We start from the raw sequence: 23,993 nt of genomic DNA, 5'->3' as shown, positions 1-23,993 counted from the left end.
GGAATTCTATTATTAGCAGGACAGATAGTATCCTATGCAAGCCGGATCGGGAGTCCCGCATGGTGTGTTGCCAGCCCCGTGCCAGGGTGCGGGACATCTCTGACCGGGTTGAAAGGATATTAGAGCGGGAGGGGAAGATCCAGTTGTTGTGGTCCATGTTGGGACTAACGACATGGGCAAAGCTCGGGTAGCGGACCTGTTCAGGGATTATGAAGCACTAGGAAAGAAACTGAAGTACAGGTCCTCAAGGGTCATAATCTCCAGATTACTGCCTGAGTCACATGCCAACTGGCATAGGGAAAAGAAAGTTAGGGAAGTAAACACGTGGCTAAGGGATTGGTGTGGGAAAGAGGGATTCCACTTCATGGGGCATTGGCATCAGTTTTGGAACCGGGGGGGATCTGTACCGTTGGGACGGTCTCCACCTGAACCGATCTGGAACCAGTGTTCTAGTGAAAAAGATAAATAGGGTGGTCAGTAGGACTTTAAACTAGTGAGTCGGGGGGAAGGGAAAGTGAAAGAGACATGGAGTATGGAGTTAAATGGAAAGATAAGCAACAGGATAGCATGTGTACAGATGGGTTTAAGCTCGAGGCAGACTAGGAATACAGCAAAAAGGAAGGAAAGGTTAAGACATCTTGGGATTTCCACCCTGTCTAATAATGATAAGAAAGCTAGCATTTAGACACTTTATCTGAATGCTCGTAGTATTCGCAACAAAGTAGATGAATTAACAGCACAAATCCTCTTGAATGATTATGATGTGGTAGGCATCACAGAGACATGGTTGCAGGGAGCTCAGAACTGGCAGTTAAACATCCAAGGATTCACAACATATCGAAAAGACAGGGAGGTGGGCAGAGGGGGGTGGGGTTGCCTTGTTAGTTAAGAATGGAATTAAATCTATGGCACTGAATGACAGAGGGTCAGAAGATGTGGAGTCTGTGTGGGTGGAATTGAGGAACCACAAAGGCAAAAAAACTATAATGGGAGTTACGTACAGACCTCCTAACAGTGATCAGGAACAGGGGCGCAAGATGCACCGAGAAATAGATGGGGCATGTCAGAAAGGCAAGGTCACGGTGATCATGGGGGACTTCAATATGCAGACAGATTGGGTGAAAAGGGTTGCTGGTGGATCCAAAGAAAGAGAATTCATGGAATGTTTGCAGGATGGCTTTTTGGAACAACTTGTGATGGAGCCCACAAGGGAGCAGGCTATTCTGGACTTAGTGCTATGTAATGAGCCAGACTTTATAAAAGACCTTAAAGTAAGGGAACACTTAGGAGGCAGTGATCATAATATGGCAGAGTTCAGTCTGCAGTTTGAAAGAGAGAAGGCAAAATCGGATATAATGGTATTACAGTTAAATAAAAGGTAATTACAGGGGCATGAGAGAGAAATTGACGAAAATCGACTGGAAGCAGAGCCTAGCAGGGAAGACAGTAGACCAACAACGGCAGGAGTTTCCGGGTGTAATTGAGGACACAGTACAGAGGTTCATCCCAAAGAAAAGTAAGATTATCCGGCGTGGGATTAGGCAGCCATGTCTGACAAAGGAAGTCAGGAAATGTATCAAAGAAAAAGAGACAGCCTATAAAGTGGCCAACAGCACTGGGAAATCAGAAGATTGGGAAGGCTACAAAAACAAACAGAGGATAACAAAGAGAGCAATAAGGAAGGAGAGGATCAAATATGAAGGTAGGCTAGCTAGTAATATTAGAAATGACAGTAAAAGCTTCTTTCAATAAATAAGAAACAAACGAGAGGCAAAAGTAGATATTGGGCCGCTCCAAATTGATGCTGCAAGGCTAGTGATGGGAGATAAGGAAATAGCTGAAGAACTTAATAAGTACTTTGCGTCAGTCTTCACAGTGGAAGACATGAGTAGTATGCCAACAATTAGGGAGAGCCAGGGGGAAGAGTTGAGTATGCTAGGCATTACAAAAGAGAAAGTGCTAGAAAAGCTAAAGGGTCTAAAAATTGATAAATCTCCTGTCCCCGATGGGCTACATCCTAGAGTTCTGAGGGAGGTGGCTGAGGAAATAGCGGAGGCTTTGGTCGTGATCTTTCAAAAGTCACTGGAGTCAGGGAAAGTCCTAGATGATTGGAAAATTGCTGTTGTAACTCCCTTGTTTAAGAAAGGATCAAGGCAAAAGATGGAAAATTATAGGCCAATTAGCCTAACCTCGGTAGTTGGTAAAATTCTAGAATCCATTGTCAAGGATGAGATTTCTAAATTCCTGGAAGTGCTGGGTCAGATTAAAACAAGTCAGCATGGATTTAGTAAGGGGAGGTGGGGAAGCTGCAGAAAGATTTAGACAGTTTCAGAGAGTGGTCCAGGAAATGGCTGATGAAATTCAATGTGAGTAAATGTGAGGTTTTGCACTTTGGAAAAAAGAATACAGGCATGGACTATTTTCTAAACGGTGAGAAAATTCGCAAATCAGAAGTGCAAAGGGATCTGTGAGTGTTGGTCCAGGATTCTCTAAAGGTTAACTTGCAGGTAGAGTCCGTAATTAAGAAAATGAATGTAATGTTGTCGTTTATCTCAAGAGGGTTGGAATATAAAAGTAACGATGTGCTTCTGAGACATTTATAAGGCTCTAGTTAGGCCCCATTTAGAATACTGTGTCCAATTTTGGGCCCCACACCTCAGGAAGGACATACTAGCCCTGTAGCGTGTCCAGCGGAGATTCACATGGATGATCACTGGAATGGTAGGTTTAACGTATAATGAACGGCTAAGGATCCTGGGATTGTACTCCTTAGAGTTTGGAAGGTTGAGGGGAGATCTAATAGAAACTTACAAGATAATGTATGGTTTAGAAGGGGTGGACGCTAGGAAGTTGTTTCCGTTAGGCGGGGAGACTACGACCCGTGGGCACAGCCTTAAAATTAGAGGGGGTAAATTTAAAACGGAAATGAGACGATATTTCTTCAGCTAGAGAGTGGTGGGCTTGTGGAATTCATTGCCGCAGAGTGCAGTGGACGCCGGGATGGTGGATGCCTTCAAGGCAGAGATCGACAAATACTTGATCTCAAAAGGAATCAAGGGCTACAGGGAGAGTGCAGTGAAGTGGTGTTGAAGTGCCCATCAGCCATGATTTAAATGGCGGAGTGGACTTGATGGGCCGAATGGCCTTACTTCCACTCCTATGTCTTATGGAATCTAGGAAGAGCTGGCAAATTGGATACACAATTGGCTTGATGGTAGGAAGCACAGAGTAATGGTGGAAGGATGCTTGTCGGACTGGAGGCCTGTGACTAGTGGCGTGCGTCAGGGGTCAGTGCTGGGCCCATTGCTGTTTATTATCTATATCAATGATTTGGATGAGAAAGTACAAGGCATGGTTAGTAAGTTGGCGGCAGTATCGTGGATGGTGAAGAAGGTTATCAGAAATTGCAGCAAGATGTTGATTAGCTTGGGAAGTGGGCTGGGAAATGGCAAATGGAGTTTAATATAGGTAAGTGTGAGGTGTTGCAGTCTGGAAAGTCAAATCAAGGTAGGAGTTTCATGGTGAACGGCAGGACCTTAAGGACTGCAGTGGAACAAAGGGACCTTGGCGTTCAGATGAACAGCTCTCTGAAAGTGGAGTCACAGGTAGACAGGGAAGGCAAGAAGGCTTTTGGCACACTGGCCTTCGTCAGTCAGGGCACTGAGTATACAAGTTGGGAAGTTATGTTGCAGTTGTACAGGATGTTGGTGAGGCGGCACATGGAGTATAATACTCAGTTTTGGTCTCTTGCTACAGGAAGGATACTACTAACCTGGAAACGTTGCAGAAGAAATTTACAAGGATGCTGCCAGGACTCAAGGGACTGAGTTATTGGGAGAGGTTGGACAAGCTAGGACATTTTTCTTTGGAGCGTAGGAGACTGAGGGAAGTTCTTATAGAAGTGTATAAGATCGTAAGAGGCATGGATAGGGTGCATGCACTCAGTCTTTTTCCCAGGGTTGGGGGATCGAGGACTAGAGGGCATCAGTTTAAGGTAGAAGGGGAAAGAATACATGGGAACCTGAGGGGCGACTGTTTTTTTTACACACACGGTGATATGCATACGGAATACGCTGCCAATGGAAGTCGTTGAGTACATTAACAACATTTAAAAGGCAGTTGGATGAATACATGGATTGGAAAGATTTAGAAGGATATAGGCCAAGTGCAGGGAAATGGGGTTAGTGTGGATGGGCATTTGAGGGGATTTTGGTCAGCATGGGCCAGTTTGGGTTGAAGAGCCTGTCTCTGTGCTATAGGACTCTCTCTTACTCTATAACTACAATAGTGGTCTGCAAAAGCCTGTGTGGGGGGAGAAGTGCCATTTAAATATAAACTTCTTTCCCTACAGCAAGATATAGCATAAACGTTACTCTGCTTTTCAGTGGGGTTTGTTTATGGATTCCTTTATATTTCTGCCCATTTTTTTCACCCTTCCTCCTCTTACACATTGCTGGCAGCCCTCGAATAGATCAGCCATCAAGTCTGAGCATAAACACCGACTGTCTGATTGCAAAGGTCGGGTAGCCTGATCTCACTGATGGCTGTATGAATGCAGTTTAAAAGTTTGGAATATTGGATAGAAATCAGGAAACTGGCATGATTCTCTGCACCGAGACCAGTGCCAGCATGCATGCTGAGCTGCTGGATTTCTCAGTAAGCTTGTTGTTCAATTTTGGGATTCAAAATGTAAACTACTGTATTGTGATGCTCAACATACCTATTCGTGGCAGTGGTATTATTGAAAATTAGATCTTCATAGAGTTGCCGTGCGTAATTCCCACCAAATCCCAGGAAGGTAGTTACGTAGACCCTGTACACATGCTCAGTATGATGCAAGTCACAGCCGAGATTGAATTCAGCCAATAAACCTTTAGCAGCTTCTTCCTGCAATGATAAATATACAACTTAATTGAAGTTAATTGAATGCACTACAGGAGATGCATACGAAAAACCATCTTTTGAGTACCTTTTCTCTTTCCTATGCCACTCAACCTGCCAATGTGATGTCCTTATTCAAGGAGACAAAGCTGGAAACTGTAGGTCATTTGCCTAACATTGTTGGGAAAATACTAAGGGTTCATAATGAAGAAAGAAATAGTGAAATGTTTAGAAAAGTTTAATGTAATCAAACAGGAGTTAACGTGATTGGGAAAATGCATTTGACAAATGTGCAAGAGCACTTTGAGGGTATTACAAGCGATCTGATAAAGGGGAAATGATCCGTAGTTTTTCAGAAGACATTCGATAAAATGCCACATAAAAGGATACTGCACAAGATAAGAACTCACGGTTTTGGGGTAAATGTAAATGGATTTAGGATTGGTTAAGACACAAAAGACAGAATAAGATTAATGAGCCTTTTCTGGTTGGAAAGACTAATAGAGTAAGACATGGATGAGGCCTAGGACTTGAATTATTTGCTATCTATATTAATGGCTTGAGGGAGGGAGGGGCAGAATGTTATGTATCCAAGTTTACTGATGATACAAAAACATGTTGCAGTGACAACATTAGGATTTAGCGCAGGGATGTAGACAGGTTGCTTGAATGGGCAAAAACATGGCAGATGAGATTTAATATAGGAAAGTGTGAGGGCACGCACTTTGCTCGGGGGAATCAAATGTCAGACTATTGCTCAAATAAAGAGAGACTCGGAGTGCAGAACAGAGTGATCTGGGTGTTCTTTGTGCACAAAAAAAAAGGAGCATGCAGGTAAAGCAAGAAATTAAGAAGAAAAACAGAAGTTTGGACCTTATTGCTAGTGGGTTGGGGGTTTAAAAAGTAGAGGTCCTGTTACAAATATACAGGTTCGGCCAGGGTGCATCAGGAGCGCAGTGTACTGTTATGGACTCTGCGTTAAAGAAAGGACATACTCACATTTGAGGCTGTTTAATGTACAATTTTTTGAGGGGGCTTGATAAGATGCATGTTCAGAAGATGTTTCCACTTCTGGCAGAATCTCAAACACAGCGACAGAGTTACAGTGGTCACTCATTTAAAACTAAGAAGCAAAGGAATTTCTTCTCCCAGAGGCTGGTGGATAACTGGAATTTTTCTGTCCTAGATAGTTGCAGAGGCTAGACCACAAAGTATTTAAAGAGGGGTTAGATAAACTTTTGAATTATGAGAACTTGGCACAAAAGAGGATTTGAGGCCTGGGGTGAATCAGCTGTGTATTTGCAGAATGATGCAGTAGGGTTGAGGAGACAAACATACTATTCCTGCTCGAATTTCACGTTATGGTCAAATAAAACATCCAGAAATCATTCTCCCATCTTTCCTTATAAAAGAAGCCTAAAGTTAAAAAAAATCCTTTATGATGTTATTAATAAAATTTATGCTCCAAGGTGAAGGCATCACTGCTGAGAAATAAACAATTTTCCCATCTTTGCAGGCGGCATCAATATCAGCCATTTCCCACCTGGTGTTCAGAGTAAAGTTGGCCCAACTACATTTTTGTTCAAAAAGGGTGTCAAAGGTGATTTTTGTTTTAAAAAATTCTCTATTTTAAAAAATTTTTTGTTTTAAAAAATTCTCTATTTTTAAAAATTCAGTTTCTACATTAAAAATTCTGCCCATAATTGTTGTCAACACTTCTGTAATAAATTTCTATGTTGATATTTATACTGAAAAGTGCCAATGTAAACTTATTATACTGGAACAATATGCCCTCGCTAATGATGATCTGGTGGTGCTTCTGTTTTGCATCTTCCAACAAGCTGTCTACAGTCAGTACTGAGGGCTCGGACAGTTTTACCAATTCTGCTCAAGGACAAAAACAGAAATTGCTCGTAAAGCTCAGCAGATCTGGCAGGATCTGTGAAGAAAAATCAGAGCTAACACTTCGGGTCTGGTGACCCTTCCTCAGAACCAGTTCTGCTGCTTGCTTGCTTTCTGAACTGCCACGCACATTACAATTTAATTATTTCAACAGTGGCTAGATTTCAATAATGTACGGCATTAGGTATAAAAGCAATCTGGGATCTCCCGAGATCATAAACAGTGTTACATGAACGAAAGTTATATCTATCAAAGCACAAGTCAAGATGTTTTGGAAGGAGGGCAGAATGTCTGACTATAAAATGAGGATATGATTTAACCTTGCTTGATTTGAAGATCTTCACTGGTCTTCAGTTCCTGTGTGTAATGCAACAGGATTTCGACCAGCCACATATGAAGTGTCAGCTGTGTAACCATTTAACCTTCATTACATAATGTCTCCCTCCAATGTTGTCCGTCAGACAGTTCAAGCTTTGTATTGAATTAATTCAGCAAATACCCAAGTCTGGCCCTAGGCAAAACCTTGAATTGGAATATTTCTATCTATAGACAACTAGTTCAAAACAACAGCAAAGGACTGTTGGTTACAACAGCTCAGGCAGCAGTTCTTATCACATCTGGCAAAAATTGAGAGGCATTATAAACAACATGCTTATAGCTCAACAGACCACAAATTTTGTTCTGTTTTTGCCAAGAACAAGTGTGTACACAGTAATCCTATAATTGCAGGAAACCTTAGCCCAAAATAGCTGGTTCTTCTTCAGCTATTTGTCAGGGAGAAAAATGGAGCCATTATCTAGGGTAAGGAGACAGAAACAGAAATTGCCGGAAAAGCTCATTGTCCACAGTTCTTTTGGTTTTTATCTATAGAACGGAGCTTGGCGGCAGGGACTGGAGACCATCTTCCCAATGTTTAGCTGGATGATTTTTCTGTTTGTCCATTACTGAATATCGGCCGGGCAACTGGACAATTTGGAGTCAAATATGTCAAAGGATACGGCGATACGACAGAACTGTGTGTCTTCAGCATGCACCAACTATTCTGGATGACGGTTCCAAGTGGAACCATGCAAATGAGAAACAGGAAGGAGCCAAGGATAAAATACAGGTGGGTGCAAGGGAGAACACCATCAGATGTAATACAGTGGGAACAGGAGGAGAAGCCATTGCAAGTGATTTTCTGGTAATGACCAACATTCCCTCTTACTTTTCCCATTGCTTGCAGCCTCTGAAGTGAGCACACAGTTACGGCTTCCAAAAGTAGCACGAGTTCATCAATAAATGTGCATGGAGGTTCACAATGGCTGATTGAGGGAACATTGGTTATGAGGGAATGAAGCCAGTCAACTGCAAGAGGAGGGGGATGGGTAGCCGAGGAGGACGTTGAGACGTATGGGTGAGGTAGAGACAAGGGGTGGAGGAGAAGGAGTAGAGTGGGAGAGATGGACATGGAGAATGGTTGGTGAGGGAATAGGCGAAAACAGATAAAGAAGAACATCAATAAACCTGACCCTGTCCTTCACCTGATATCAGTACAGCAAGGGTAACTGCGCTGACAGTTGGTGCTTGGCTTTTCATCCCCAGAACTGGGAGAAGACTGAGTAAATTAGGGGCCGTCATGATGACACAGTGGTTAGCAATGCTGGCTCACAGAACCAAGGACCCGGGTTCGAGTCCAGCCCTGGCGACTCTCTGTGTGGAGTTTGCGTGTTCTCCCCACGTGTGTGTGTGTTTCTTCCTGGTACTCCAGTTTCCTCCCACTATCCAAGGATTTGCAGGTTAGGTGGATTGGCCATGGGAATGCAGCGTTACAGGGATAGGGTAGGGGGCCGGGCGGGAAGATCTTCAGAGGGTTAGTGTGGACTTGGCAGGCCAAACGGCCTACTTCCACATTGTAGGGAATGTTTGCTCTGCTCTAAATTGCAATGAACTGTTGTTCAACATCATATTGTGCCCAGTAATTAGCCCAGGGAAGATGAGCTAATTACTAAACGTTTCTGTTATGTTCATGTCTTGCCATAGAAGATTACCATGAAGATCCCGAAGTCAGAAGTGAAACACACTGCTAATAAATCAGAACTTTCTCTGTTGTAATAGTCCCTTACAGCAGCAGCAGAAAACTCAGTATTACTTTAGCACCGAACCCCTGAATTATGGATTTGATCCTAATGAGTCTCGTGCCAGGAACAGTATTAAGCCCATAGCATAAGTAAGCAGCTAATTGGTTTCCAGTATGTTCTCTTTAACAGACAGAGATAACTTACCATTTTTTAAAAAACCTTTACTGGAGCACTTGGTATTGAAAACAGTTGCTTGCCACAGTACTTGTGCCCTATGACGACCGTCTGTTGTTATTAAAGAGACACATTTTTGAAATGAGTTTTCAATGGTTTGTGGGCATTGCTAGCTTGGCCAGCATTTGTTTCCATCACTACCTGCCCTAGATGGTAGTGGTGAGGGGCCTACGCTGCTACATTGAGCAGTTACATTGGATAAAATAGATTTTTGTGTTTATAATTGATTTGGTTATGGTTATTTGTCAACTAAAATTCTCCTCAGTGCTCTCTGCAGGTACAGCCATATCAGAGGATGCAAATGAGACTTTGTAATAGTAACAATTTTCACTCATATCAGCAATGTAAGGTAATATGACATCCCAAAACGCATCACAGGAACATTAATTGACTAAATATGATTTTTTAAAAAATTCACTCACAGGATATAGGCATCTCTGGGTAGGGCCAGCATTTATTGCCCATCCCTAATTCATTTATTGCCCATCCCTAATTGCCCAGAGGGCAGTTAAGAATCAACCACATTGCTGTGGGTCTGGAGTCACATGTCGACCTGACCTGTTAAAGATGGCAGTTAGCAAACAGGATAGGTTATTTTAGTTTCACGGTCATTGTTAGATTCTTACTTCTTAATTCTCTATTAAATTCAAATTCCACCATCTAGCGATGATAACAGCCAGGCCATTGCCTCCACTACTTGATTACTGAAACATGAGGAGATACTCAGAGAAGGGACCAAAGACTTAGTTATTATGGCAGGATTCAAGGAGCATCTTCAAGGAATTCAGGTAAAGTGAGAAACAGGTTTAGGGGGGCAATTCCAGTGTATTGGAAATAGACAACCAAAGACACTGTGAAGATGCAGATTTTGGGAAGAAAATTGAGATGAACATAAAGCCAAAGTTAGGGAAAATGTTACAATTTCAGAGGGTTGTAGAATTGGAGGAGAATACAAAAAAGGGAAGAGAAGAGGATGTGGAGAGATCTGAACAAGGAAAGCAAAATATTGCAGATGGTGAAAATCTGAACTCAGTGCAGCAAGTTCAGAAAACAGTCAGCAGCTCCAGCAGCATTTGTGAACAGACTACAGTTAAACAATCGAATATAAACTTCCTTCACGACTGAGGATAGAAACGTGTTGAGTAATATGCCATAGAAAGCTGGAGGTGTGGAATTAAAAAAGGGAAGGTTTGGCATAGAATGCAGGGCAGAGGAGATTAAATAGCAAAAATGTCACAGTGCAGAAGTCAAAAGGAGTGTTACCAGTTGCAGTGAAGAAACAGAGTTAGTGTAAATTCCTAGCTACTGAAGGAAAACAAAAACAGAGAAAACAAGATTCAAACTAGCACATGGCAAAAACATGGAACAGAGTTCATAGTCTGAAGGCGAACTCAGTGCTGAATCCAGAAGTGCCTATGGGTAGAGGAGAAAGAAATGTTAACCAATTACAATATGGTACAGGCAAGAATGGCCACTGGTGGAGGTGGCAAATTTCTATCATGCCTCCAAACCCCACCCCACCCCACCATGCTGACAGCATCAACTAACTAAGGGACAGTTCAACAATCTGTAAGTCTAGCACCCCCTGACAGGGCTGTTCTTCAGGCACATACATACGGCCATCCAATTGCAAAGGGAGATCACAACTGAGCTCAATCCTAAACTTGTTGACTCTCACCGCTCAAACATCTTTCAACAAGAATCAATGCACAAGGATTTAAAATAGGTTGTGAAAAAGAGCCGACTTTGGTTTATCTTGTGTAGGTTGGAAAACAGTGCAATGTATTGGAGAACAACAGATTATGAGGGCACCAGGGAGTCTTTTTAGTTTGTTTCTTGCAACCGCAAACAATCTAAAAGCCACCTTAATTTTCTTAAGAACAATTGAGATAAAGTTTTGTTCTAACCTGTTCTGGTGAGACAAAGCTTACAGGATTCGTCACCTCGTACGCAATTTGAACAGAAGCTCCTCCCATGTCCAGTATGCCAACTGTCCGCTTGCGAATCACAGGACCTTGGTTGGGATTGCTGGAGACAGTCACTGCAACTCGTGCATCATCATCTGAAGACAACAGGTGAGGCCAGCATTAGGTCAGCGACTTACTCAAATCTGATAAAACATCATACAGCACAAACAACATTTTTGAAATATTGGTTCATGGGATATAGGCATCACCAGTGAGGTCACTATTTAATGCCCATCCTTAATAACCACTGAGAAGGTGGTGTTAAGTTGCTTTCTTGAACCACTATAATCCATGTGTTATAGGTACACCCACAGAGCTATTAGGAAGGGAACTCCAAGATTTTGACCCAGTGACATTGAAGGAACGGCAATATAGTTACAAATCTGGATAATGTTGTCTCCACACGTGTACTGGACTTGTCCTTCTAGGTGGTAAGGGTAGTGGGTATGGAAGGTGCTGCCTTGATGGATTTCTGCAGAGCACCTTGTACATGCTGCTGCCATTGTGGTGGTGGTGGTGAAGCCTTGACGTGCTGGAAGGGTCACATATTAAGTAGATTGCTTCAGGTTTAACATCATCCAGGACAAAGCATTATTGTAATTACACCCATTCAGACAGGTGGTAAGTTTTACATCACTCTCATTGACTGTGAGCCTTAGAAAATCAGGAGGTGAAACAATTTGCTGCAGGGTATCCAAGCTCAGGTCTTTTCAAGCCCAACACCAACATTTTAACTGCTCTTCTTCAGAGGATCACAGCTCAATAAGTGAGGCCATCTCAGCCATGATATTCATCTTTCGAATAGGGTTGAGGTGAGAACTTTATGCCCAATGGCAAGTGGAGGTGGGGGAACAGATGTATAATCACAAGGAAAATAAAGTGCTCTGTGTCTTTTGTGGCAAATCAAATGCCAGGATATTGATCTACATTTTGTTTATGCTACTCAGCTCCGACCAGCTGTGAGAGTTTCCCGTGACCCAGCACAATGGAAAGAGTTCATCTAAATCTGTCCTTGGAACATTCAGTTCCTCTCTCAATCAGATATTTTTCCAGTTACTTTTTAAAGCCAGCATGCAACAACATAATGTCACCCAAACCCGTTTTAAATTCAGATACGAGGTGAAGGCAGCTAAATTGTTCCAAGCATCACATCTAGCATGGTTAGGCTGAGGACATTAATCCAACCCAGACGAAACTATACTCTCTCTCACCAGTACGTTAAAAGGTTTTGAAAGCAAAACTATGAAAGATATTATACAGTTTAGGCTAATTCCATGATGATTAAGCCACATAGCAGTACAGAAATACCACTGATACCGCATGTCGTTGCACATTCTGATCTTGCACTCACCAGGACAAATGCAAGAATGCCAAATTTCAAACAATCATGACAATTTATACTACAGGAGAAAAGGTTGCTGACTGAAGGCAAGTACACTTTGACTTGTGCAGGCTTAATCACAAAGTATTTAATGAGAAGGTCAATGGATTTTGGAAATATTTAGCGGTTAAGAGCCATAATGACTCGGTGCAAATGATAAGTTGAGGCCTGGGACAGATGAGACAGGATCTTGCTGAATGGCAGGGCAGGGCTGTTTTCCCAAATGAGATTATGATTGGTTGAGAGGTATTGTCCATGTGCATACCAGTGATTGGCTGATTGTTTTATTTATATAACTGAGTCAACATGTTCCTTCAAAGAACTACGGATACTGGAAATCTGAAACAAAAACAGAAATCACTGGAGAGGCTCAGCAGGTCTGACAGACCTGTGGAAAGCAGTCAATGTTCATCGAAACACTAGCTGATAAAGGATCAATGGGCCTGATCAATCAATTCTGCTTTGTCTCCATAGATGCTGCCAGACGCACTCAGTTTCTCCAGTTGTTTGTTTATAGGTTGTGTACAGACCATACTTACCAAGCCTGTACTTGCAAAACCTAAACTAAAATGTGTAACATTTCATGTGGTTTTGTGATTAGGCTGATTGATCCGGGTGCAACAATAGCTACGCAACAACTAACTTAAGATAGTCAGTCAAGCTCAGAATATGGTTCTTTATATTTGCTAGAGCAACACATATGGAGGGAGCCATAATCTGTGCAATAACAGGAAAATGTTCAAAATTTGGGGCCTCTATTTATCCGTGACAATACCAGTCAGAGTTAATCTGCCAACTAATTAGCATCTCTTTCTCCTTCCTGAAGCACAACTTGTTATAATTCCGTGAAACTTGGCGTTCTTGCCTTTGTCCTGATTATTGCAAGTAAAAATTTTTATGCAATAATTCTCCTCTTTTCAGCAACTTTCAAGGAGGTTAAAGATGATTTCATTGTGGCTTTTAGGATTTTGGAAAGAACTTAAGAGTAGAGAGAGGGAAACATTTTCTGTTGATGTTGAATCCTGAACGGGACAACAACATTAAAATCAGTGTCTGATGGTCAAATGTGGAACTCTCTTCCAGAATAAAAGCAATGGGCGTTAGTTTGATTTATAACTGTTAAACACAAATCTATTAGTTTTTCCTAGTTGGGGATATCAATTTCTCTTAGAAAATTCATTCATAAGAAGTGGGCATCGTAGCTGGGTCAGTGTTTATTGTCCATTCTTTGCTGTACTTGAAGCAAGTGGCGTGCTAGACCACTTCAAAGGGCAATTAAAAGTCAAACACATCATGAGTGCGTCTGGAGTCACACACTGGTCAGACCTAATAAGGACAGCAGTGTCCCTTCCTTACAGGACATTAATGAGCCATGATAATAAAATGTGAGGCTGGATGAACACAGCAGGCCAAGCAGCATCTCAGGAGCACAAAAGCTGACGTTTCGGGCCTAGACCCTTCATCCGGGTCTAGGCCCGAAACGTCAGCTTTTGTGCTCCTGAGATGCTGCTTGGCCTGCTGTGTTCATCCAGCCTCACATTTTATTATCTTGGAATCTCCAGCATCTGCAGTTCCCATTATCTCTGATTAATGAGCCATGTAGGTTTTTACTACAATTGATAAAGGTTCCATCATTATTAGACTTTTAATTCCAGATATCTATTGAATTCAAGTCTCACAGCTGTCATAGGATTCAAACTCATGTCCCCAGAATATTTGTGATCAGAGTTAACGGGAACTGCAGATGCTGGATAATCCGAGATAACAAAGTGTGGAGCTGGATGAACACAGCAGGCCAGATAAAGGGTCTAGGCTCGAAACGTCAGCTTTTGTGCTCCTAAGATGCTGCTTGACCTGCTGTGTTCATCCAGCTCCACACTTTGTTATCCCCAGAATATTTGTTCTGATGGAAAGTCATTACACTCTCAGAAGCTGCCAGATCTGCCAATCTTGGCCAGCAATTTCCATTTTTGATCCCCAGAACATTACTTGGGTCTCTGGATAACTAGACCAGTGACAAAACCACTACGCCACTGCCTCCCTATATTAATCGAAGAACGATCTCACTGAATGACAAAACAGGCTTGAAGGGCTAAACAGCCAATTACTCTTTCTGACATTCCTAGATCCAGACAATGGTTCACTTTGTCAACTCAGGAGTCAAAACTGGTTGGGTGCAATTACTTTTGAGTCTCTGAAGGATCAAATGTACAATTTGAAGCAGACGTGTGAAATTAGGAGCTTCTGAAAGGATGTTGGTGGTTGTAAGATCACTTCCTGCAAAAATAACTTCTTGGAGACAAAAATAAAACAGTAAACATGAAACAGAAACGGACCAAATGAGAATGAGGAAGAAAAACAACTTACATTTAGGTAGCACTTGGGCAGAAAAAACAAGTACCTGTAATCCAAAACACCTAGGAGGGGAAGCAAAGGACAAATAGCTGAAAGCAGGCAAGATGTCTTCAGACATGGCATAGTTGATGCGTTTGAAAACAGGATAGAAAACTATGCCAGCAAAAAGGTTGGGGCAGAAGCCTCTAGAGATATAAGGGATGGAGAGCTAAAATACATGTCACCGATAATGAAGCAAAGGTGGGGCAAAGACACAGGCAACTGTGAGTCAAGAACTGATGCAGACTAGAATAGACTGCAGGGCCCTGGTTGGTTTAGAGATTCCCTACCCATTTGTCAAGGAAATTGAAATGTCCTAACAGGGGGACTTACCATCTTCAATGTGGTCAAATCTTCCAAGAACAAAATTGATTCCAATCCAGGCATAGACTCCTGTTAAAACAATTCTAGAAGTCAGTAACAAGATTAATCAAGTGAAACATGAAATAAGTGTTTCAGAGTACGACATCAGGGTTGGAGAAGCTGGGGCTATTTACCCTAGAGCAAAGGAGCAAAGGGAGATCTAACGACGTTCCCATTAACTAATGGAGAAGGGACTCCAGAGATTTAAGTTTTGGGCAAGGAGTGAGGGAGGAAGACGGGTGTGGGTATGTGAGGAAGAACATTTTTAAGCAGAGATTAGCAATGACAAGGATGCAGAGATGATCAGTGGAATTAACAGGAAATTGGAGAGTATGCAAAAGAAATCATGTGGTGGTTATTAGGGGTCGAGGCCAATGGAACTGCACCTCCCAGAGTCAGCACCTTGGCATGAAGACAACAGCAAAGATAAGAGACAGACTGAATGAAATGTGAGGGAAATTATCTAGTCTTAATGGCTGTACACTAGTTTGATCTGGTTTGCGGGAGGCTTGCTACAAACTTAGCTAGGCTTTGTGGTCATTTGCAACTAAACAGCAAGCTTCTACTTCCAGTCCCTTATACATAACCTCATTCTATTGATGAAATCCCCACTTTACAGGATCAAATACTGATGCTGGCAAATGTGATATATGCAAAGGGATATTTTCAACAGGATTTAGAGTCCACTGGCTGAGTAATTGGACAAACTAACCAACTGCAATGAAAAGTTTGTGTTTAAGTATGGGTAACAATGTTCACATTTAAGCATCGTGTGACATTGTCAGTTTCTAAAAGGCTCTCTGAACAGAAATCCAACACATAATGAGAGGAATTTAAAGGTTGGGGGAAAAATAACAGCAACTCTTTTTGTTTAATTCAGTCTGTTCTGACCATACTTTACAAAAGAAAACATGTAAAATCTGAAAACGAGATGTTATCAAGTTTGACTACAAGGATGGTTAAATTACAGAGATAATTAATCGTTGCTCACTGATAAATGGAACCATATTTGGAACAGGGGTGCAAGTTATTAAATTTTTAAATGGTTATATCTTCAAGTGAAAAGTCAAAAAGAAAATCTGAAAGCTATCAGAAACAAAGGTTTCCTACAATAAAGCACATGCTCATGCATTTTCCCAGCTCGGGGAGGGGTAACTATTGCCTTGGTGCTGCTGACCTAGATATCAGTCATGTTATTACGCTGAGGTGTAGTGGAGCTTGCAATTCTAGGGGTAATTTGCAAGAGCACAGTACACAGGACTGATGTAGCAATGGACTACGATTCTCAGTTCACCAAAACTACGCGATTATTTGCTGACTGCCAATGTTATACAAAAGTCACTGATTCAAATTTCTTTTTAACAAGTGCACTGTAGTGTCAATACTCAGCTGCAACAAAGCTCAAGGCCTCTTACAACTACACAAGGAAACAAAGGCAGACGATACTGGTGTCTGCAATAAATAAATTTTGCAAAGCATTCAGGGTCTTCCAGCCTCACCTCTCCCTATCTCTGTTCATTCCTTAATCTCATAGGCACAAACCTATAGGCTCCTGTCATCCTGCAGTATTTGGTACAAATGATTATTTCCTAAGTAGGAAGGAAGCTGGACGTAATGGATATCTAAAGACCGCTCAGCTAAAGAAAAAATAATTTTGGGATGTATGTGACAGCATAGTGGCAATCTCACTGCACTAATAATCCAGGGGCCCAGATTGAATAGCAGGGGTATATGGAAACCCACAACGTTCTGCCTCAGAGGTGAGAGCTGCTGCAGTCACAAAGATCAAGAATGAACACAATCAACACATATTCACATTCACACTTTCATGAGCAATCAATGGGAAACCAGTCAAGGGCATGAGGGATGAGCAGCTCGTAGTGGATCCGATAGGGTTACAAACTGTATTGAATTCAGGATCTTGGTTACGGCTCATCTGCTCTGATTTGACACTATGCTGTGCAGCTTATCTATCATACGTCTGCACCTTTAGTAGGGCATTTGTAGTTTTTAATAAAACACAGCAAAAAATTCCAGGTTTGCTGCAGGCTAACACTGCATATTCCCCAGACAGATTAAGCGTTAATGGTCTCTTCTATCGATCTGGGGGACACAGACGGACATGGACACACAACCCCCCTTCCTCGACATGTCGTGGCTTTGCACTCCAAGATCATAACGAACATACACATTTGCATTTTAAATTACAAAACTTATTCAAGACTTTGTCAGAGAGCCTTGCAACTGAATTTAAGCATCAGACCTAATTTGATAAGTTAAATACAAAACACGAGTGAAACGCCAATTTCACGCCTGGCTACGTTTGACCTTTGCGACTGTGCCACGCAAAATATTTGCAATTGTTCAGCTTTCATGATTCATTTGCAGAATCTGTGCAATTTGTCCTGATCTGCATTTGCGTCTAATGAGAAATACAAGCATCATAGCAACTCTTTGTGGGAAACGCAATAAATTCAGTCAAGTCAAGGACTGAGGATTAAGCACACTTTATTAAGTAGTCCCAATTTAGGTACTATTATTCAAGTCAATTTCCTAAGAACTGGAGTAGGTCATACAGCACCTTTAGCCCGTTCTACCACTCAATTACAACATAGCTCATCTGTAATTTTAATTCCTAAGTGTCAACATGCTAGCCTAACCAGTCTCAGATCGAAGGGTTTCCAATTAACAGAGTGTTTCCTACAAGTACTGGCTGATGTCAATGATCTGAGCTTGGATCTGGATGTCAGTGCCGACTCTACCCGCATGTTCATGGACGGTGTCTCTGACACCCAATGAATTCTTACCACTTTCCCTCTGCTCACTGCTCTACTTGATGTCCAGACTCCACCACTCAACCCCATCCTCCACCTTTTCAACCCACTCGCTACCACCCTCTCTCTCTACTCCCAACCAACTCCCTCCACTGCCTCACTCTTCTGGGGACAGTGAAAGACAGCAGGGCAGTAAAGTGTCGGAAAAGGGGCAGGCAAGTACTGGAAGCGGGATAATTATCTCGGGGGATATTAATCGATTTAAAACATTTGCTTTTATTCTTTGATACTGCCACACTTCAACTGAAAGTGCGGGAAATTGCAGTGACAACAAACGCAGAAAAACACACAGCCTCAGTACTTTGTATCAATTTCTGACTTTCATCATTCTTTATGCAATTCAATTACCAACGCAAAAACATACACAGATATCCAGAGAGAGGAATGAAATTGACAACATATTCAGACCTTCTCCCTACTGACACCAACTCATTTCCAGAATTTGCTTGTATTGTTTCAGATTTCTGACATTACCTTTCTGGCTGTGGACACTGGAAATAATTATTTTTATTGTTCTGGTATCTGATGTAGCTGGAGACCTGTTGCGTTTTAATGTTTCCTGACACAGAAGAAGCTGCACGGATTTGGAGTGAACAAGCTTACTCTGCAGAGAAACCCACTAACTGAGATGTCAGGAGTGGGTTAGCAGTGCCCAAGGATTTGAGACAGGGGGCTTAAACTGGGCTGATCACTGCTGGGTAATTTTCTTTTTGCCGAATGAGGGCACCCCAATGAGCTGACCATCCAGAAAGGGTGACCCTGTGAATTGCCGGTGCCGTGGAGAGCCTCCACACTCTGCTTAGGTGTTGGCTGGTTGGAGAATGTAAATCGTTACTGAAAGGTTCTTGTGCCACGGTGGCATTGTCAATGTTTCCGGCCAGAAGATTCGAGTTCAAATCCCACCTGGTCCGGACGCGCGGTGTAACGTGTCTGAACAGGTTGATTAAAAATATCTACAAAAAATACATATAAAATTGGCAAGGGGCCAATTCTGAGCTGTAATGCTGATTCGATACACTATACAACACACCTTCTTGTTTACCAGAAATCACCTCCGCATGGGACTCAGAAAACAGGAAGTCAAATTCGACCGGCACATCAGTGTAGAGGTCCTCAAGAATAGCATTCTGTTGGCTGGAGAGGTTAAAAACAGTTGAATTCAGGTCAGACTTCCCACCTCAACATATCGCCTAATTATGAATTAGTAATTAATTATTAGTCAAATATTAATAAACTAATTAATCCTGAAAATACAGCCCCAGTCCTTCTGGTGTATTCCCACTAGAACATCAGCAGCTCAGATCTAGATAGGATCTTTAACTGAGGGGGCATTATCTCCCTGTAACACCTGCTATCATATCAACAGGCATCCTCAAAACTGCAAAACTCCACCGAAACATGGAAAGGCCAGTCTAAGGTCTTCCAGACCAAGTGCACTGAGGTGCTGCAAAATATGTAGAAATCCCTGGGTGGTGTACCTGAGACTGAAAGTGTACATCACACCATGTGTGACTGTATAGAGGCATCTCAGAGTGAAGAGTGCTCTACAGAGAAAAGTTAAACTTCATTGCACTTTCCACAATGTTCAATTTTTGGAACGCACCATTCCAAATTTTTATGAATAAACCTATCTTTGGATAAGAAAATTAGACACAACATTACTGAAAGGCAATGATAATGGGAACTGCAGATGCTGGAGAATCCAAGATAATAACATGTGAGATGAAGGGTCCAGGCCCGAAACGTCAGCTTTTGTGCTCCTGAGATGCTGCTGGGCCTGCTGTGTTCATCCAGCCTCACATTTTATTACTGAAAGGCAGCTGTGTCACCAGACTGGGGGACCTAGCTAAGATTGGGATTTCACAGGTTTTAACAACTGGTAATTGGGGTGAAGGATTGGATCAACTTGCATTCCACCTTGTTAAAGCCCTCTTCCACTGGACATTCCAGCCTCATTGGCACAGCTGTCAATGAGGGCACCCCCATGAACTGGCCATATAATAAGGGTGACCCTGTGAATTGCCGGTGCCACGGAGAGCCCCCCACTCTGTTTAGGTGCAGACTCATAGCAATGTGGGTGACAGGGTGCCCTCTGAGCTGACCTAACCAGCCACTTACTTCAAGAGCAATTAGGGACGGGCAACAATCACTGGTTTTTCCAGTGACACCCACATCCCTGAAAGAATAAATATAAGAAAAAGAAATTGGGAGGTAAATAATCGCAGTTACTGATGGCTCCAGATGACACTGTAAAATAGAGAGTCTCCCTTCGCTTATGGCAGATCTCCAACAAGAAAGGACAAATTGGCATTTGTTTTGTGAAGCGCCCAGTGAGGGGTTTTGAGAGCCTGCATTATGATGTTAAATACATGCTACATTCAGTTCTGCATCTGAAGATTGAAAGACAGCTGCTACCAAAAAAAAACATTGAACTAAACATAAATATCTAACAGGACAGCTCAGCAGAGGAAAGGCTTTTTTTTATATAAAGTTGAAGTGCAGGTTTAGTGGGAGGACACAAGAAAGAATATTTCAAGCAAAGCAAACTCTTTGTCAACACCTAATGTGGTCTCAAAGGACAGATATCTGCAAAGTGGCCCACAGATCAGCGTGCAGTTAGGCCACTCTGCAGAGTCAAATTTACCACAGTTCAACAGGGATCCAACTTAAAGTATATTTGAGTCGGCAACTAAAATCAACATTCAAACAAAACATCCAAAAAAAACCCTGGTAGAGATGTTTAGTATTACAGTAAATGGGAATTTTGCCAAAATTAAAATCTACAAACCCCTGCATTTCTTTGCTTTTTTTAAAAAAAAGGTTGAATTGTGACCAGACCTGGTGACACAGTTGGAAACCTCATTCCCTTGTGTTCTGCAATTACCAGGGAGTTCCCAGGTTCAGTCACAAGCCTGGGCAAAATCGTACAGTCAGCTGACCTCAGTTAAGGGTGGCAGCAGTGGACTGTGATTCAGGGAGGAGAAGATGTTACAGCAGCAATGTCCCTGGATGAGTAACCCAGAACTCCCAGGCAGTGTTCTAGGAATATGGGCTCGAATTCCACCACAACAGATGATAGAATTACAAATTTCATAAATCTAAATACAAAGCTAGTCTCAATTACAATGACTATGACTAGCATTCATTGTTATAAAAACCCATCTTGTCCATTAATCTCCTCTAGGGAAGGAAAGTTTCTGTCCAGATTATGCAAACCTACATGTTACTGCAGACTCATAGCAATGTGGGTGACAGGGTGCCCTCTGAGCTGACCTAACCAGCCACTTACTTCAAGAGCAATTAGGGGCGGGCAACAATCACTGGTTTTTCCAGTGACACCCACATCCCTGAAAGAATAAATATAAGAAAAAGAAATTGGGAGGTGAATAATCGCAGTTACTGATTTCAAACAGAGAATAATACCAAAGTACTGTGCATTCACGATAATGACACTAAACATCTTGCAGACCCTTGACAGCTGTGCTGTACTTGGGTGGCATATTGAAGAGAAGCTTCACCACCAGCATGATAAAAAAATGCGAACTTCTCTTTTTCCTTTATATATAAATATGATCAACAAAGGTATTTTCAAACATGTGCTTTACTGAGAAGTGCCTGCGGAATACTATGAACTGCAATTATAGTACCTTTCTGGTAGCAGCCTCATGCCAGCAGTACACAGGATATACAATGGTGTCTCTTTGTGTTTGGCAGCAGGAACATATCCAGCAGCAAACTGTAGAAGAGGACGGAGATAATCGGTGGCTTTCGCTGGGGAGGAGGCCAGTGTCGAGATACCTGGAAGAGTGGTGCAAGACAGGCTCAAAATCTACACTGGGATTTGGAATGACATTTTTTATAGGTGATGGTAACTGTTCAGGCCCTTGGCACTGCCCTGCCTTCTAGGTCATAGCTGATCTTCAACCTCAACGCAGGTTTCCTGTACTTTATCAAGACCCTTAAGGCTTTTTACTATTTAGTGCCTATATTGAACTTACTGTACACATAACTGAGCTTCCAACACCCTCTGTGGGAGGAAATGTTACCAATGTTTCACTACAGTCTGAGTGACAAAATTCCTCTTGGTCCTAAATAATGTCTCCGTTATCCTTTGACTGTGTCCTCTGCTTCTAAATACCTTGAGCCGGGAAGAAAACATCCTTCTTGCACCTATGCTTTTGAACTCCGTAAGATTTTTAAAATTCACACTGAAGTCAATTCTAATTTTTCTAAACTTCAGAGAATACAGATGTAGTCTAATCTATCCCCACTCATAGTACAGTGCAACCATTTCATGGATTAACCTGGCGATCCTTTGTTGCGTGATATCCATGGTGAGTACATCCTTCCTTAGAACAAAGCTGTCCACAAGATTCCAAGTGCATTCTACATAACTGAATCAAGACTTCTTTAGGTCTGCACTCAAATTCTCTTGCAATAATGGGCAACACAGCGTTCGCCTCTCCATTCACCTGGAGATCAAAGCTTCAACCATACCCAAGAAGCTTGACACCACCCAAGACAAGACAGTCTGCATATTTGGCAATCCCCATCCACTGTTCACTCCCATTGCCACCAACACAACCTGGCAGCAGTGTGTACCATCTAGGAGATGCCCTACAACAAATTGCCATAGCTCCACAGACAGGGTCTTCCATACTTGCAACCTCTACCAAGCCAATGATAAACGCAGCATGTACACAGACAGGAACAACCGCCTACAAATTCTCAAGTCACACACCATCTTGACTTGGAAAGATCTCACTATTCCAGGATTAAAATCCTGGAATCCTTTCAAAACAACATTGTCATATCCCTACACTGCAACAGTTCAACCAGGCAGCTCAGTATCTGGGAAATTAAGGATGCGCAAAGCATGTTGCCTTGGCCAGCAACAACATGGTCAATTCTGAACTGCCTTCTGAAATGGGTGATTCTGTTCAAGGGCAATTAGGAATTGGCAAAAAATGCTGTTCCTGTCAGTGATGCCAACATCACATCAAAGGATAAAAAAAGGAGTCTCAGTAGCTGCTCTGAGAAACTCTTCAATCTCATCAACTCCTTTCTCTTCAGTCTCTTCCATACCCAAAACCTTGAATGAATATAAAAAAAAACTCCTGATGTACCTTCATGTTAGCTTTCAATGACTTGTGAACATGGACATCTTTCAACATCAACACTTCCCAATCTGTGTCCATATAAGTAGTACACACATTGTTGTTTTTCAAAACTTATATAAAAAAAGCCTCCTACAGAGATTATAGCTACTGTTTATAACAGCCTCAGTTAGATTGCATTGATATAATGAACAAGGAAGATTATATGTAAAAAGATAGTAGGAACTGCAGCTGCTGGAGAATCTGAGATAACAAGGTGTAGAGCTGGATGAACACAGCAGGTCAAGCAGTATCTTAGGAGCAGGAAGACTGACGTTTCGGGTTGAGAACCTTCTTTCTGAAGGTCGAACGTCAGATTATATATAAACATAGGATTGTGGACTTCTTTCACAGTCTGGGCTCATTAATATAACCACAAGAGGGCAGTAAAGTTACATCATGCTCGAGAATACACAGAATACCTATATAAAAGAAAAACACTGCACATGTGGAGGATCCAAAATATAAAACAGCGAGTGTTCAGGGTACTCAAGCAGCATTTATAGAAAGAAAACAGAGTTAATGTGTCAATTCTAATGACTTCTTTAGAACACTGCACATATAATGCGTTATAGACAGGATGCCCCGACACTGCTAATTCATCTTGAAGAAAACTCAGCTCAGCTTATTTAACACGCCATTAAATTATAACTAAAACAAAAAAATATGCACTGGGCTGCGTTTCAGAAAATAAGCCGACACTGGCTTAGTGATAGCTGAAGAGTCTTAAAGATCACATGTACAGTTCCACAGCAGAGACATGAGCACATCAGCTCATCCAGACCGAGACGCCAATGCAGTACTAACAGAGTGCTGCTCCG

General features: G+C 42.0%; 1 protein-coding gene across 4 annotated transcripts in view; it reads right to left on the bottom strand.

Moving 5' to 3' along the window:
- Positions 1-23,993, bottom strand: part of LOC125462028 (ectonucleoside triphosphate diphosphohydrolase 4-like) — an 84,674-nt gene that overhangs the window by 24,950 nt on the left and 35,731 nt on the right. For 3 of the 4 annotated variants that reach the window (XM_059652992.1, XM_059652991.1, XM_059652993.1), the window contains 5 exons: positions 21,664-21,814; positions 19,047-19,150; positions 15,153-15,212; positions 10,985-11,139; positions 4,721-4,887 (listed from right to left, as the gene is read on the bottom strand). In XM_059652992.1, coding sequence (XP_059508975.1) covers positions 4,721-4,887; positions 10,985-11,139; positions 15,153-15,212; positions 19,047-19,150; positions 21,664-21,814 — 637 coding nt within the window. The remainder of the gene's footprint in view (positions 1-4,720; positions 4,888-10,984; positions 11,140-15,152; positions 15,213-19,046; positions 19,151-21,663; positions 21,815-23,993) is intronic. The other variant, XM_059652994.1, reaches the window with a different exon arrangement.

Source organism: Stegostoma tigrinum, chromosome 20 (genome assembly GCF_030684315.1).
Source record: "Stegostoma tigrinum isolate sSteTig4 chromosome 20, sSteTig4.hap1, whole genome shotgun sequence".
NCBI lineage: Eukaryota > Metazoa > Chordata > Chondrichthyes > Orectolobiformes > Stegostomatidae > Stegostoma > Stegostoma tigrinum.
The sequence above is the reverse complement of the archived record's forward strand: the minus strand, read 5'-3'. Positions and strand labels throughout refer to the sequence as shown.